Source organism: Oncorhynchus kisutch, unplaced genomic scaffold (genome assembly GCF_002021735.2).
Source record: "Oncorhynchus kisutch isolate 150728-3 unplaced genomic scaffold, Okis_V2 scaffold1549, whole genome shotgun sequence".
NCBI classification, from domain to species: Eukaryota; Metazoa; Chordata; class Actinopteri; order Salmoniformes; family Salmonidae; genus Oncorhynchus; species Oncorhynchus kisutch.
Window position 1 is genome coordinate 37,501 of NW_022263494.1, and position 15,819 is coordinate 53,319.

Sequence of the window (15,819 nt, forward strand, 5' to 3'; positions counted from 1 at the left end):
AACTAGTCCAGTTTCAGCTTCTATTAGTCTAATATCACATGATCTACTCCTGATATCATTACAGTTTCAGCTTCTATTAGTCTAATATCACATTATCTACTCCTGATATCATTACAGTTTCAGCTTCTATTAGTCTAATATCACATGATCTACTCCTGATATCATTACTGTTTCAACTTCTAGTAGTCTAATATCACATGATCTACTCCTGATATCATTACAGTTTCAACTTCTATTAGTCTAATATCACATGATCTACTCCTGATATCATTACTGTTTCAACTTCTATTAGTCTAATATCACATGATTTACTCCTGATATCATTACTGTTTCAGCTTCTATTAGTCTAATATCACATGATCTACTCCTGATATCATTACAGTTTCAGCTTATATTAGTCTAATATCACATTATCTACTCCTGATATCATTACTGTTTCAACTTCTATTAGTCTAATATCACATGATTTACTCCTGATATCATTACTGTTTCAGCTTCTATTAGTCTAATATCAAATTATCTACTCCTGATATCATTACAGTTTCAGCTTATATTAGTCTAATATCATATGATCTACTCCTGATATCATTACAGTTTCAGCTTCTATTAGTCTAATATCACATGATCTACTCCTGATATCATTACAGTTTCAGCTTCTATTAGTCTAATATCACATGATCTACTCCTGATATCATTACTGTTTCAACTTCTATTAGTCTAATATCACATGATTTACTCCTGATATCATTACTGTTTCAGCTTCTATTAGTCTAATATCACATGATCTACTCCTGATATCATTACTGTTTCAGCTTCTATTAGTCTAATATCACATGATCTACTCCTGATATCATTACTGTTTCAGCTTCTATTAGTCTAATATCACATGATCTACTCCTGATATCATTACTGTTTCAGCTTCTATTAGTCTAATATCACATGATCTACTCCTGATATCATTACAGTTTCAGCTTCTATTAGTCTAATATCACATGATCTACTCCTGATATCATTACTGTTTCAGCTTCTATTAGTCTAATATCACATGATCTACTCCTGATATCATTACTGTTTCAGCTTCTATTAGTCTAATATCACATGATCTACTCCTGATATCATTACAGTTTCAGCTTCTATTAGTCTAATATCACATGATCTACTCCTGATATCATTACAGTTTCAGCTTCTATTAGTCTAATATCACATGATCTACTCCTGATATCATTACTGTTTCAGCTTCTATTAGTCTAATATCACATGATCTACTCCTGATATCATTACAGTTTCAGCTTATATTAGTCTAATATCACATGATCTACTCCTGATATCATTACTGTTTCAGCTTCTATTAGTCTAATATCACATGATCTACTCCTGATATCATTACAGTTTCAGCTTATATTAGTCTAATATCACATGATCTACTCCTGATATCATTACAGTTTCAGCTTCTATTAGTCTAATATCACATGATCTACTCCTGATATCATTACAGTTTCAGCTTATATTAGTCTAATATCACATGATCTACTCCTGATATCATTACTGTTTCAGCTTCTATTAGTCTAATATCACATGATCTACTCCTGATATCATTACAGTTTCAGCTTATATTAGTCTAATATCACATGATCTACTCCTGATATCATTACTGTTTCAGCTTCTATTAGTCTAATATCACATGATCTACTCCTGATATCATTACAGTTTCAGCTTCTATTAGTCTAATATCATATGATCTACTCCTGATATCATTACTGTTTCAGCTTCTATTAGTCTAATATCACATGATCTACTCCTGATATCATTACTGTTTCAGCTTCTATTAGTCTAATATCACATGATCTACTCCTGATATCATTACAGTTTCAGCTTCTATTAGTCTAATATCACATGATCTACTCCTGATATCATTACAGTTTCAGCTTCTCTTAGTCTAATATCACATGATCTACTCCTGATATCATTACAGTTTCAGCTTCTATTAGTCTAATATCACATGATCTACTCCTGATATCATTACAGTTTCAGCTTCTATTAGTCTAATATCACATGATCTACTCCTGATATCATTACAGTTTCAGCTTCTATTAGTCTAATATCACATGATCTACTCCTGATATCATTACAGTTTCAGCTTCTATTAGTCTAATATCACATGATCTACTCCTGATATCATTACTGTTTCAGCTTCTATTAGTCTAATATCACATGATCTACTCCTGATATCCATATGGTTCTGTTCAAAGTGTATTTTCTCTATATATATGGTTTATTTGAATGCAGAGCATAGGTGGATTGTGGTACCTTTGGACCGACTGTGTGGTGCATGCTTTGTGGTGCAGGCTGTAAGCTGTGGTCCAATGCCATGGAGATTCTGGAGGAGAAGGATGGGGTGGACACAGAGCTGCTGGTGTATGCCATGACCCTCATCAACAAGGTCGGTCTCTCTTCATTCCTCTCTCTCTCTTCATCTCTTTTTCTCTCTCTCTCTCTCTACATATTTTTCTCTCTCTACATTTCACTCGCATCTCTTTGTCTTCTATTTCTTTCACTCTTTCTACATCTCTCTCTCTCTCGAATTACATCTATTTCTACATCTCTCTCTTTACAACTCTCTCTCTCTCTCTCTCTCTCCCAAATGATGAGATTTGTGTGTGTGTTTCAGACTCTAGCGGGCCTGCCTGACCAGGACTCATTCTATGACGTGGTGGACTGTTTGGAGGAGCAGGGCATGGAGGCCATGTCTCAGAGACACCGTAGCAGGAAGGGAACAGACCTGGACCTCATGGAGCAGTTTAACATCTACGAGGTACCTCCACCTCCTCGGCTTAGTGGAATTCACTTCCTGGCTTAGTCACTTAACTAGTTTGTTGTAGAAATACTACCAGAGCACTATAGGTACAAAACTTGGTCAAATATACAAATAAATACTTAACCAGCTTGATTTAGTTTGTCCTCAATGGGACTAATGGAATGGTCCTAAGTGTTGACCCATGTCTGCTTGGGACCTCATGTCCCCTGCTAGTCTAACTGTTCCCTGTTGTGCCTCCAGACTACTCTGCGCCATGAGGACGGGGACGACGAGAGCCAGCCAACTACCGTGGGTCGGAAGAACCGGCGGCGTGCCAGCGTGGGGGGCACCAACGACCGGCGAGGCCTGGAGAGGAGACGCAGCCGGAGACACTCCCTCCAGAATGGGAGAGGAATCACCTCAGCCCCTACTTCCCCCAGCAGCCCTCACTCTCACGGAGGACACAACGGTAGCTTCCTGCCCTTCGGAGGCCAGGGCATCGACGACGTCAGCGAAAGGTGAGTTGGAGCGGAGGAGAGTGGGTGATGGGTGGGGCAAACAGGAGAAGGGGAAAGGGAGAGGTAGAAAGTGTGAATGGGTTAAAGGGAGAAGCATATCCCTGCTTCTGTTATTAACTGAAACTTGCCAATATGATCTTAAATGGTCAGCTGAAGTGGTTCGGTTTATTTTTACTTCACTACCCAGAGAAGTCAGCTGTGAGGAATTGGAAAACACACAGATGATTCTGGATCCACGATACAGTTCAGAACAGGAAAGGGTTCGACTGCCAGTGTTGTATTACGTTATAGTCTGGGACAGATGTGTGTGTTCCAACCAGAGTCAATATGAATGAAGAACGTCATTATATAGTAATAAAAGAGAGACAGAGCACGGGCTGCTGTTTCAAAGTGACGTTTAGATTCATCTTCAGACTGTCAACGTTTTGTGAGCTCGTGGAGCTGCTGAAGGAAATAGGAACCTTCTGTAAACAGTGATAGGAATTATTAGGAGTTATTATTCATTATTAGGAGTTATTATTGGTTATTAGGAGGTATTATTCATTATCAGGAGTTATTATTGGTTATTAGGAGTTATTATTAGTTATTACTGTGCTCGTGTCCCAAATGACACCCTATTACCTATGTAGTGCACTACTTTTGGCAGTAAAGGTACCATTTGGCGGTGTGTCCTATCTGTCACAAGTCATGTTTCCCTTTGAGGGAGTATTTGTTGAATTTCAACCAACACTGAAATAGTTTTACTTCAATAATGTTAATGTGTACACAACCACTAGGAATTCACGCTTAACTAAAGCAAAATAATAATGCCTATTGAAATGTAAATACTGCAACATCTCATTTACATAAGTATTCACACCCCTGGGTCAATACTTTGTAGAATCAACTTTGGATGCGATTTCAGCTGTGAGTCTTTCTGGGTAAGTCTCTAAGAGCTTTCCACACCTGGATTGTGTAACACTTGCCCATTATTCTATTCAAAATTCTTCAAGCTCTGTCAAATTGGTTGTTAATTATTGCTAGACAACAATTTCCAGGTCTTGCAATAGATTTTCAAACAGTTGTAAATCTAAACTGTAGCTGGGCCACTCAGGAGTATCCACTGTCTTCTTGCTAAGCAACTCCAATGTAGATTTGGCCTTGTGTTTTAGGTTATTGTCCTTCTGAAAGGTGAATTCATCTCCCAAGGTCTGGTGATCAGCAGACTGAACTAAGTTTTCCTCCATTCCATTTATTTGTTGTCCTAAAAATGATTATAAGCATACCCATAACATGATGCAGCCACAATTATGCTTAAAAATATGGAGAGTGGTACAATATGTTGTATTAGGTTTGCCCTAAACATAAAACTTTGTATTCAGGACAAAAAGGGAATTGCTTTGCCACATTTTTTGCAGTATTACTTTAGTGCCTTGTTGTAAAAAGGATGCATGTTTTGGAATATTTTGATTCTGTACAGGCTTCCTTTTCACTCTTTCAATTAGGTTAGTATTGTGGAGTAACTACAATGTTGTTGATCCATCCTCATTTTCCTCCTATCACAGCCATTAAACTCTGTAAGTGTTTTAAAGTCGCCATTGGCCTCATACTTTGTAGTGACTGTGTGTATTGATACACCATCCAAAGTGTAATTAATAACCACCATGCTCAAAGGGATATTCAATGTCTGCTTTTTTATTTTGACCTATCGACCAATAGGTGCGAGGCATTGGAAAACCTCCCTGGTCTTTGTGGTTAAATAGGTTTTTCAAATGCACTGCTCTACTTAGGGACCTTACAGATAATTGTATGTGTGGGGTACAGAGATGAGGTAGTCATTCAAAACTCATGTTGAACACTATTATTGCACACAGAGCAACGTATTATGTGACTTGTTCAGCAAATCTTTACTCCTGAACTTATTTCAGCCATAACAAAGGGGTTGAATACTTATTGACTCAAGACATTTCAGCTTGTAATTTTAATCAAATTGTTAAAAATAAAAAATATTCAACAAAATGTGGAAAAGGACAAGGGGTGGGAATACTTTCTGAAGGCACAATGTGATGGTTACCTTTCACCCTGCCACACACAGCATCATACTGTCCACCATTAGTAATGACACTTCTCTTTAACTAGCATTTCTGGGTAGCATTTCTGGTAGCATTTCTGGTAGCATTTTTGGTAGCATTTCTGGTAGCATTTCTGGTAGCGCTCCAGTTCGGTTCTGCAGATAGTTCATTTGAACCCAGAGGGTTATATGATACTGACTCCCACCAGTCCAGTCCACCACACACAGGAAATTCAGACCGCCTTTGAAGATCAGTGTTTTCCATATCGGTAATGAAACACAGGCGGGTGGGTCAGAGGAAACCTGACAGCACAATGGCCCTAGAAAGACTCTCGTATGCAAATGATGTATGCGACAATCCTTTATCAATTAAAACCCTCCAGATATGACCACACAGTCACAGACTAGTCAATGGTTACTTCTCAAGTGACACCATTCTCCTACATTGTGCACTACTTTTGACCAAAGTCCATATGGCTCTGGTCAAAAGTAGTGCACTATATAGGGAATAGGGTGCCATTTGGGATATACACTATGATCACTGGTCCGGGGACCGTTACTGGTCCCTAAGATGTTACAGGCTGGTCCAGAGCTGCTGATGTGTGCCAGATGGTTAGCTGACATTGATTTAGTCAGTTCTCATGCTGTTTTGTAATGTTATCAAGCACTGTATGTAATGAATGAAATGAGGACATACTAACTAAAAGCTATGAACCTCTTTGAACTATACTGCCTTGTGTACACATTTTTACCTCCCTTGTCAGTTTTGACAGGGTGTGCTGTGTGTACTGCATTCTGTCTGTCACTTCTTTGTCTCTTTTTCTAGACAGTTTCTACTGTATTTTGTTCATGTTGTCTGTTGCATTTCTCCTCCTTTTCCTCTTTCTACTCTTTCCCGTCTATTTTCTCCCTCCCCTCCCCTCCATCCATCCCTCCACCCCTCCTTTTCAGAGAGGAGGAAGAGGAGGAGGAGGAAGAGGAGGAGGAGGATGAGGAAGATGATGAGAGTCATGATATCACAGAGACCACTAGAAAGGTCTTCCACAGGTATTTCAGGAAAACAGGTTTTCCCCCAAATAGAACCTCTTCTTCCATATCTTTCGTTCAGTCTTGTCCTCCATCCATCTCTCCCTTCCTGGACGATGTATAGTGTGTTAACAGTGTATGGGTGTGTCAAAAAAAGCATATCTGTTATTGGAACGTTGTAATGTATTCCCCTTGGCTACACCCCACCCCCCTTTATCCTCCCCTTTGCTCTGTTACTCTGTTGTTTTAGCATGGCGCTCCTGCAGGCAGTAGAGGACTCCTCTAGCTGTGTTCTCCTCTTCACTGTATGGTCAACCTCATCCCTGACGCCTCAGAGAGAGAGAGAGTGTGTGGTCGTGGCCAGCCCTATGGCCCCTGTGTCCACCCCCCTAGAAACACTGGCTCTAACCCCCAGGTGGTCTCTCCCAGTCCCAGATCTACTTCCATAGCGCTTGGCTGGGGGAGACTGCCAGGCACTGCCCACCCTCTGGGCCAACAGCACAGCACCTCTTCCTCCCCCTCCTGCTCCTCCTCCCCCTCGAGGGGACATAGTCAGTCTTACCTCCAACCGCCCAAGCCCCTCCCACTCCTCTCTGATGTGGACCTGAGCCAGGTGTCTGCCTCTGCTGAGGCCGAGGAGTGTGTTGAGAGGGGCGTGGCCAGACAACAGCGCTACAGGTAGAGGTGCAGCAGCAACAGGAGCTCTACAGTTCACTTCTTCACCTCTGGCATTACATTCACTATGAAGGAATACCTCCCCAATTCTTAATATACACTGTCATCCCTCAACACTGGTGTCTGTGTCTTCATGTCTACCTGGCTTGCTCCCTCACAATCCACTTGGCTGAGAAGCTGCCGTACTGAATGTCTTTTGTACAGGGGTATAGACATAGTGTTAATGTCTACCGTGTCAGACAGATTCTGTGTTGTCGAGTCATATTTGCTTTCCGTGGCCTACGAGGCACTTGTAGATGGTCTCCCTCATGCATGTTATGTATGCTTTAACTTGTGTCCAGTTGAACACATCTTTAGCTTGCCTCGCCATTCCTTTGACCTTTAAAGGCCCAGTGCAGTAAACATTTGATTTTCCTGTGTTGTATATATATTTCCACACTATGAGGTTAGAATAATACTATGAAATTGTGAAAATAATGAAAATACCCTTTTAGTGTAAGAACTGATTTAAAAGACCGCCTGAAATCTCCGCCTCAGCCTGAAAGTTCTGGCCTGCCTGGTGACATCACCATGGTAGATGAGTTTCAGAAATGAAACAAACACATGTACATTTAACCATTCGTTAGAAAAAATGACAATGAATAGTCTTGGCATTAGGGCTCTGCTCCTTCAGGCCAGCTCACTGCCAGAGACAAGCGACATGTGAAGAGGATGACATAAGTGCAGGTAGTGAGCACAGCATGCTTGTACCAAATCCCCTGAAGAAAGACACACACAACCCACAGGTGGAGGCTGGGCTGGTGGTGGGATATCACAATCAGCAAGCATAGCGAGTAACAGCTAGTTACAGCAACAACGACAGCAAAAGACATGCATTCACGTGCCATCCAGCATCCAGGGAAGCATGTGTACAACTGGTCAACTTAAATAGACCGAATGGAAGTAGAGTGTTGAATCCAATTGGTGCAATATCTGCTGATGTTATCAGCTGATGTCACCACCCTGGGGTTTCCTTTCTGAACCGGCTCCACAACCAATAAGAGAGAGATTTACAAACCTCTCTGCCAATAACAGCTAGTTTCAGTTTTCCCCCTCCGTACTCACCACTCCCAGATAGTCCTAGCTAAATTCATGCTTGAGAAATGGCTCTTTCCTAAGAAGCTATTTTTGTTTCTTGTTGCCCATTTGAACTGAAAGAAAATCACTGTGAGGTACTTAATGTTTATCCAGAAATGATTTGATATTGAGATAGAAACTTCTGCATTGGGCCTTTTAAAGATAGTTTAACACCAGATGCCCAGTAGGCTGCTACATTTCCTGTCCGCTGTGTTTTGTTTTATGTTGCTTCTATCATCCATCCCGGATGGCACGCATACACAGGGGGGAAAAGAAAGAGAAGAATTTCAACAAAGACGTATCATTTCCTTGACTGAGTCCGCTGGTAGATGTGCAACTCCAGTTGAGAACACTACGTTTTCCTGACATTTACTGCTCATCTGTCTTTCATTGTGGCGTTGCACCACAGTTAAACCCAGACATGCCTAGAAAATAAAATTCAAAAATGAAAATGCACCATAACTCACGTTTGAGTGTCTCTTAGATGTCTGTAATGTTGTGTGGAGCTGCAGCAACAGAGATAGGATGGAAAGTAGTGTTGCCATATTGTGAACAGACCAGGCCAGAAGTGCCTCAGTGTGTAGGCCTACAGTAGAACACTCCCTACCTCCTATCCCATATCATCCTAGTCTTTAATGACCCACCAGGAAGTATAGGTCTTTCAACTGTGGGCTTTATGGGAATTTTAAAAAGGTTTGATAGTTTTTAAAGAGTATGTAGAGTCCGTGTCGGTGGGGGGAGGGGCAGAAATATTCTCTTGCTTCTTGGAATCACCATGTATCTTGCTACAATCCTTCAGTCAATCGTTCTCCGGACTTCCGTTTTCTTTGTGTTTAACCCTTGCATGCTTCTTTCCTTCATTACAATTTGTACTTGACTGTCCCTCTCCTCTCTCTCTCCTCACTGTTTCCCTTCAGCAGCCAAACAGCTGTATTGTATACATCTAGAGCACCCGTTAGTGCTGGAAGGTAAGACTTAGCCACTGTGCTAACACTAGTCTTATAGGTAAGACTTAGCCACTGTGCTAACACTAGTCTTATAGGTAAGACTTAGCCCACTGTGCTAACACTAGTCTTATAGGTAAGACTTAGCCACTGTGCTAACACTAGTCTTATAGGTAAGACTTAGCCACTGTGCTAACACTAGTCTTATAGGGTAAGACTTAGCCACTGTGCTAAACACTAGTCTTATAGGTAAGATTTTAGCCACTGTGCTAACACTAGTCTTATAGGTAAGACTTAGCCACTGTGCTAACACTAGTCTTATAGGTAAGACTAGCCACTGTGCTAACACTAGTCTTATAGGTAAGACTTAGCCTCTAGGTTAACACTAGTCTTATAGGTAAGACTTAGCCGCTAGGTTAACACTAGTCTTATAGGTAAGACTTAGCCACTGTGCTAACACTAGTCTTATAGGTAAGACTTAGCCACTGTGCTAACACTAGTCTTATAGGTAAGACTTAGCCACTGTGCTAACACTAGTCTTATAGGTAAGACTTAGCCACTGTGCTAACACTAGTCTTATAGGTAAGACATAGCCACTGTGCTAACACTAGTCTTATAGGTAAGACTTAGCCACTGTGCTAACACTAGTCTTATAGGTAAGACTTAGCCACTGTGCTAACACTAGTCTTATAGGTAAGACTTAGCCACTGTGCTAACACTAGTCTTATAGGTAAGACTTAGCCACTGTGCTAACACTAGTCTTATAGGTAAGACTTAGCCACTGTGCTAACACTAGTCTTATAGGTAAGACTTAGCCTCTAGGTTAACACTAGTCTTATAGGTAAGACTTAGCCGCTAGGTAACACTAGTCTTATAGGTAAGACTTAGCCTCCAGGTTAACACTAGTCTTATAGTCTTATTGGTAAGACTTAGCCTCCAGGTTAATACTAGTCTTATAGTCTTATAGGTAAGACTTAGCCTCTAGGTTAACACTAGTCTATAGGTAAGACTTAGTCTCTAGGTTAACACTAGTCTTATAGGTAAGACTTAGCCGCTAGGTTAACACTAGTCTTATAGGTAAGACTTAGCCTCCAGGTTAACACTAGTCTTATAGTCTTATTGGTAAGACTTAGCCTCCAGGTTAATACTAGTCTTATAGTCTTATAGGTAAGACTTAGCCTCTAGGTTAACACTAGTCTTATAGGTAAGACTTAGCCTCCAGGTTAACACTAGTCTTATAGGTAAGACTTAGCCTCCAGGTTAACACTAGTCTTATAGGTAAGACTTAGCCTCCAGGTTAACACTAGTCTTCTAGTCTTATAGGTAACTTAGCCCACTAGGTTAATACTAGTCTCGTAGGTAAGACTTAGCCTCCAGGTTAATACTAGTCTTATAGGTAAGACTTAGCCTCCAGGTTAACACTAGTCTTATAGTCTTATAGGTAAGACTTATCCTCCAGGTTAACACTAGTCTTATAGTCTTATAGGTAAGTTTTAGCCTCCAGGTTAATACTAGTCTTATAGGTAAGACTTAGCCTCCAGGTTCATACTATTCTTATAGTCTTATAGGTAAGACTTAGCTCCAGGGTTAACACTAGTCTTATAGGTAAGACTTAGCCTCCAGGTTAACACTAGTCTTATAGGTAAGACTTAGCCTCCAGGTTAACACTAGTCTTATAGTTCTTATAGGTAAGACTTAGCCTCCAGGTTAACACTAGTCTTATACGTAAGACTTAGCCTCCAGGTTAATACTAGTCGTATAGTCTTATAGGTAAGGACTTAGCCTCCAGGTTAACACTAGTCTTATAGGTAAGACTTAGCCTCCAGGTTAACACTAGTCTTATACTCTTACTAGGTAAGACTAGCCTCCAGGTTACACTAGTCTTATAGTCCTTATAGGTACGACTTAGCCTCCATGGTTAATAATAGTCTTATAGGTAAGACTTAGCCTCCAGGTTCATACTATTCTTATAGTCTTATAGGTAAGCTTAGCCTCCAGGTAACACTAGTCTTATAGGTAAGACTTAGCCTCCAGGTAACACTAGTTCTATAGGTAAGACTTAGCCTCCAGGTTAACACTAGTCTTATAGTCTTATAGGTAAGACTTAGCCTCAGGTTAACACTAGTCTTATAAGTAAGACTTAGCCTCCAGGTTAACTACTAGTCGTATAGTCTTATAGGTAAGACTTAGCCTCCAGGTTAACACTAGTCTTATAGGTAAGACTTAGCCTCCAGGTAACCCTAGTCTTATAGTCTTATAGGTAAGACTTAGCCTCCAGGTTAACACTAGTCTTATAGGTAAGACTTAGCCTCCAGGTTAACAATAGTCTTATAGGTAAGACTTAGCCTCCAGGTTAACACTAGTCTTATAGGTAAGACTTAGCCTCCAGGTTAACACTAGTCTTATAGGTAAGACTTAGCCTCCAGGTTAACACTAGTCTTATAGGTAAGACTTAGCCTCCAGGTTAACACTAGTCTTCTAGTCTTATAGGTAACTTAGCCACTAGGTTAAATACTAGTCTCGTAGGTAAGACTTAGCCTCCAGGTTAATACTAGTCTTATAGGTAAGACTTAGCCTCCAGGTTAACACTAGTCTTATAGTCTTATAGGTAAGACTTAGCCTCCAGGTTAACACTAGTCTTATAGTCTTATAGGTAAGACTTAGCCTCCAGGTTAACACTAGTCTTATAGGTAAGACTTAGCCTCCAGGTTCATAGTCTTATTCTTATAGTCCTCCAGGTATAGTCTTATAGTAAGACTTAGCCTCCAGGTTAACACTAGTCTTATAGGTAAGACTTAGCCTCCAGGTTAACACTAGTCTTATAGGTAAGACTTAGCCTCCAGGTTAACACTAGTCTTATAGTCTTATAGGTAAGACTTAGCCTCCAGGTTAACACTAGTCTTATACGTAAGACTTAGCCTCCAGGTTAATACTAGTCGTATAGTCTTATAGGTAAGACTTAGCCTCCAGGTTAACACTAGTCTTATAGGTAAGACTTAGCCTCCAGGTTAACACTAGTCTTATAGTCTTATAGGTAAGACTTAGCCTCCAGGTTAACACTAGTCTTATAGGTAAGACTTAGCCTCCAGGTTAACACTAGTCTTATAGGTAAGACTTAGCCTCCAGGTTAACACTAGTCTTCTAGTCTTATAGGTAGGACCTAGCCTCTGCTATCTTAGGGCATCTATTTAGATACTGTACACTCAGGGGGGGTTGAGGGGAATTCGGTTCCCTTTAGTGAAACAAATTCTACATGAAACTAATTTCTACATTTCTAAATGCTATTTTTAGCTGAATTCCTAGTGATTCAACAGTGGTGACCTGGACACCCTGGAGATTTAAATGATGCGTCAGTGCTTTCCAACTGTATCAAACACACCACGACATGGCAGTGAACCCTGCTGCTGCATGCTGAGTACCTCTTGGAATGCAACGCTCCCTGCTTCACTATCTCATTCAACAGAGCCATTAAGAAGCACCTTAAAAAGCAGCAGGGTTGTTTAGAGGTCAGCTCTGCTCTTGAGTACAGTCATTTCCTCCCTTAAGTTGAATCCCACTCAAGTCCCGTTGCTCTTGGCTGTGTGCTTGTCTTGGGTGTCTGGCGACTGCCTTTCAGGACCTCCACAGGCAGAGGCAGTGTCCCAAAGCATACCCTATCCCTTATACTTCATGTTTAAAAACATATAGCCAGGCAAGAACAAATTCTTATTTACAATGACAGCCAACCGGGGAACAGTGGGTTAACTCAGGGGCAGAACGGCAGATTTTTACCTTGTGATCCAGCAACCTTTCGGGTTACTGGTCCAACACTCTAGGATACCTGCCGCCCCGTATATAGTGCAATACCTTTGACCAGAGCCCATAGTGCACTATTTGATGTATTTTACCTTTATTTAACCAGGCAAGTCAGTTAAGAACAAATTCTTATTTTCAATGACGGCCTAGGAACAGTGGGTTAACTGCCTGTTCAGGGGCAGAACGACAGATTTGTACCTTGTAAGCTCGGGGGTTTGAACTTGCAACCTTCCGGTTACTAGTCCAACGCTCTAACCACTAGGCTACCCCGCCGCCCCACTATATTGGGAATAGGGTGCCATTTGAGACACACATCCTTAGTGTTGGGAATTCTAACCGTGATTAACAATGTCTCCTCCTCCTGTTGTTTCCAGCCGACACATAGGCCACGTCATGGCGCTCCCTGGCAGGTCCCAGGGTGTAGCCAGCGCCAGCGCCCCCACCACCCCTGTACACCGCTCCCAGGGTGTTGCCAGCGCCCCCACCACCCCTGTACACCGCACCTTTGCCACCTCAGGGGCACCACAGCTGGACTCCAAGTCTGACAGGTCAGCACTCAACCAATCAATGAATCAATCAATGAAACAAGCCACCTCTGTGTATGAGTTCCAGATGAGTTAAATATTATTTATTTTCTTTCAAATAATTTAGGTGCGCTTGTTTTAGCTTGCCCAGCATAGTAGGACCAATGGAATAGTAATATGGTCTTCCTCTGTTGGGTTACCCAGACCTTCTCTGGGGAGCTTGTTGTCCTCCTCCTACAGACAACACCAGGAGTCTCTGACTGCAGAGAGAGAGAGGAGGAGACAAGAGAGGGAGGAACGACTGCAGAAAATCGAGAGGGAGGAGAGGACCCGCTTCAAGTGAGTCCCAACCTGCATCACATCACACTACTCATAGATGGAATTGTCCTTTTGACGTTTACATTGCAGTTCAGTTTCCTCATTAAAAGTCCCAAACCAATTCACCAGAATCAAACACAGAACTACTTTGTCCACAGCTTTATACACTTATCTGTAAGGTGACCGGCTGGAGTGATGAGTGATGGAGTTTTGTCTGGGATGAATAAGAGTCTGAGCTTTGTTCCACAATATATCAGATGAGTTGGAGATGTTTAGAAACTGGACATACTTGTCTGTCTGTCTGTTTATTATGGTCATCAGTCAGGGACATGCTGTGAGTCTAAGGAGGAGATACATGGTCTGCATCCCAAATGGAGCTCTACTGGGTCATAGGTCTCTGGTCAAAAGTAGGGCACTTATTATGGGATAGGGTGCAATTTGGGGTGCAGCCATGGATATGTTGGTTCGGCAGAAAACAAAGTCCTGCTGGCCTGCCTTTTACTTGTTTTCTATGGCCATATAAAGACCTGGATGTCAGACAGCCCTGGAAAGCTCCTCTGGTCTGTGTGTCTCTGTCATGTCAGACTATTTCTCTCCCACAGTATCTACAACTATTCACATTGTCCCATTGGTTAACTAAGGATGTCTTTTAAAAAGGTACTATAGAATGTGAATGAAAACAAATATGAATTGATATGCACAATAAGATATAGATCTCACATTCTTTTCACATACTGTCTCTCCCTCTCTCTCTCTCTTTCTCTCTTTCTCTCTCACACTCACTTACTTGGAACATTATCAGTCGGGATTACATGGACAAGAGGGAAGAGACAAGACAGGCCAGAGAAGAGAGGTATGTTGTCTACTTTCATTTCTAATATACAAATAGACACAGTGCTCTCTAGCAATGTGGATTCTAGAATCATTCAGATAGACACAGTGCTTTATATCAATTAAGATTCTAGAATCATTCAGATAGACACAGTGTTTATATCAATTAAGATTCTAGAGTCATTCAGATAGACACTGTGCTTTATATCAATTAAGATTCTAGAATCATTCAGATAGACACAGTGCTTTATATCAATTAAGATTCTAGAATCATTCAGATAGACACAGTGCTTTATATCAATTAAGATTCTAGAATCATTCAGATAGACACAGTGCTTTATATCAATTAAGATTCTAGAGTCATTCAGATAGACACTGTGCTTTATATCAATGTAGATTCTAGAATCATTCAGATAGACACTGTGCTCTATATAAATGTAGATTCTAGAATCATTCAGATAGACACAGTGCTTTATATCAATTAAGATTCTAGAATCATTCAGATAGACACAGTGTTTATATCAATTACAATTCTAGAATCATCCAGATAGACACTGTGCTCTATAAATGTAGATTCTAGAATCATTCAGATAGACACAGTGCTTTATATCAATTAAGATTCTAGAATCATTCAGATAGACACTGTGCTCTATATAAATCTAGATTCTAGAATCATTCAGATAGACACTGCTCTATATCAATGTAGATTATAGAATCATTCAGCTAAACACAGTGCTCTCTAGCAATGTAGATTATAGAATCATTCAGATAGACACTGTGCTCTATATAAATGTAGATTCTAGAATCATTCAGATAGACACTGTACTCTATATCAATGTAGATTATAGAATCATTCAGATAGACACTGTGCTCTATATAAATATAGATTCTAGAATCATTCAGATAGACACTGTACTCTATATCAATGTAGATTATAGAATCATTCAGATAGACACTGTGCTCTATATAAATGTAGATTCTAGAATCATTCAGATAGACACTGTACTCTATATCAATGTAGATTCTAGAATCATTCAGATAGACACTGTTCTCTATTTCAATCTAGATCCTAGAATCATTCTCCTGTAATAAGTACAACATAAAGACTCTGACATGAGGGAGTAATATGCCTTGAAACCTTTTTGAGGAGAATTGTTAGCAGATGTAGAACAAGTCAGGCTCAGCCTCTGGGCTGAAATATAGGTGTCAGGCCCCCTCTAAACCTACA

The 15,819-nt window shown here is 40.7% G+C and overlaps 1 protein-coding gene across 1 annotated transcript in view; it reads left to right on the plus strand.

The window, feature by feature from the left end:
* LOC109877983 (FH1/FH2 domain-containing protein 3) overlaps positions 1-14,613 on the plus strand; it is a gene marked incomplete at its 3' end in the record, with an annotated part of 49,207 nt that extends 34,594 nt beyond the window's left edge. Inside the window, exons 4-11 of the mRNA XM_031818678.1 lie at positions 2,346-2,440; positions 2,669-2,812; positions 3,056-3,312; positions 6,314-6,409; positions 9,097-9,147; positions 13,293-13,466; positions 13,647-13,781; positions 14,563-14,613. Coding sequence (XP_031674538.1) covers positions 2,346-2,440; positions 2,669-2,812; positions 3,056-3,312; positions 6,314-6,409; positions 9,097-9,147; positions 13,293-13,466; positions 13,647-13,781; positions 14,563-14,613 — 1,003 coding nt within the window. The remainder of the gene's footprint in view (positions 1-2,345; positions 2,441-2,668; positions 2,813-3,055; positions 3,313-6,313; positions 6,410-9,096; positions 9,148-13,292; positions 13,467-13,646; positions 13,782-14,562) is intronic.
* Between the last annotated feature and the right edge of the window lie 1,206 nt (positions 14,614-15,819).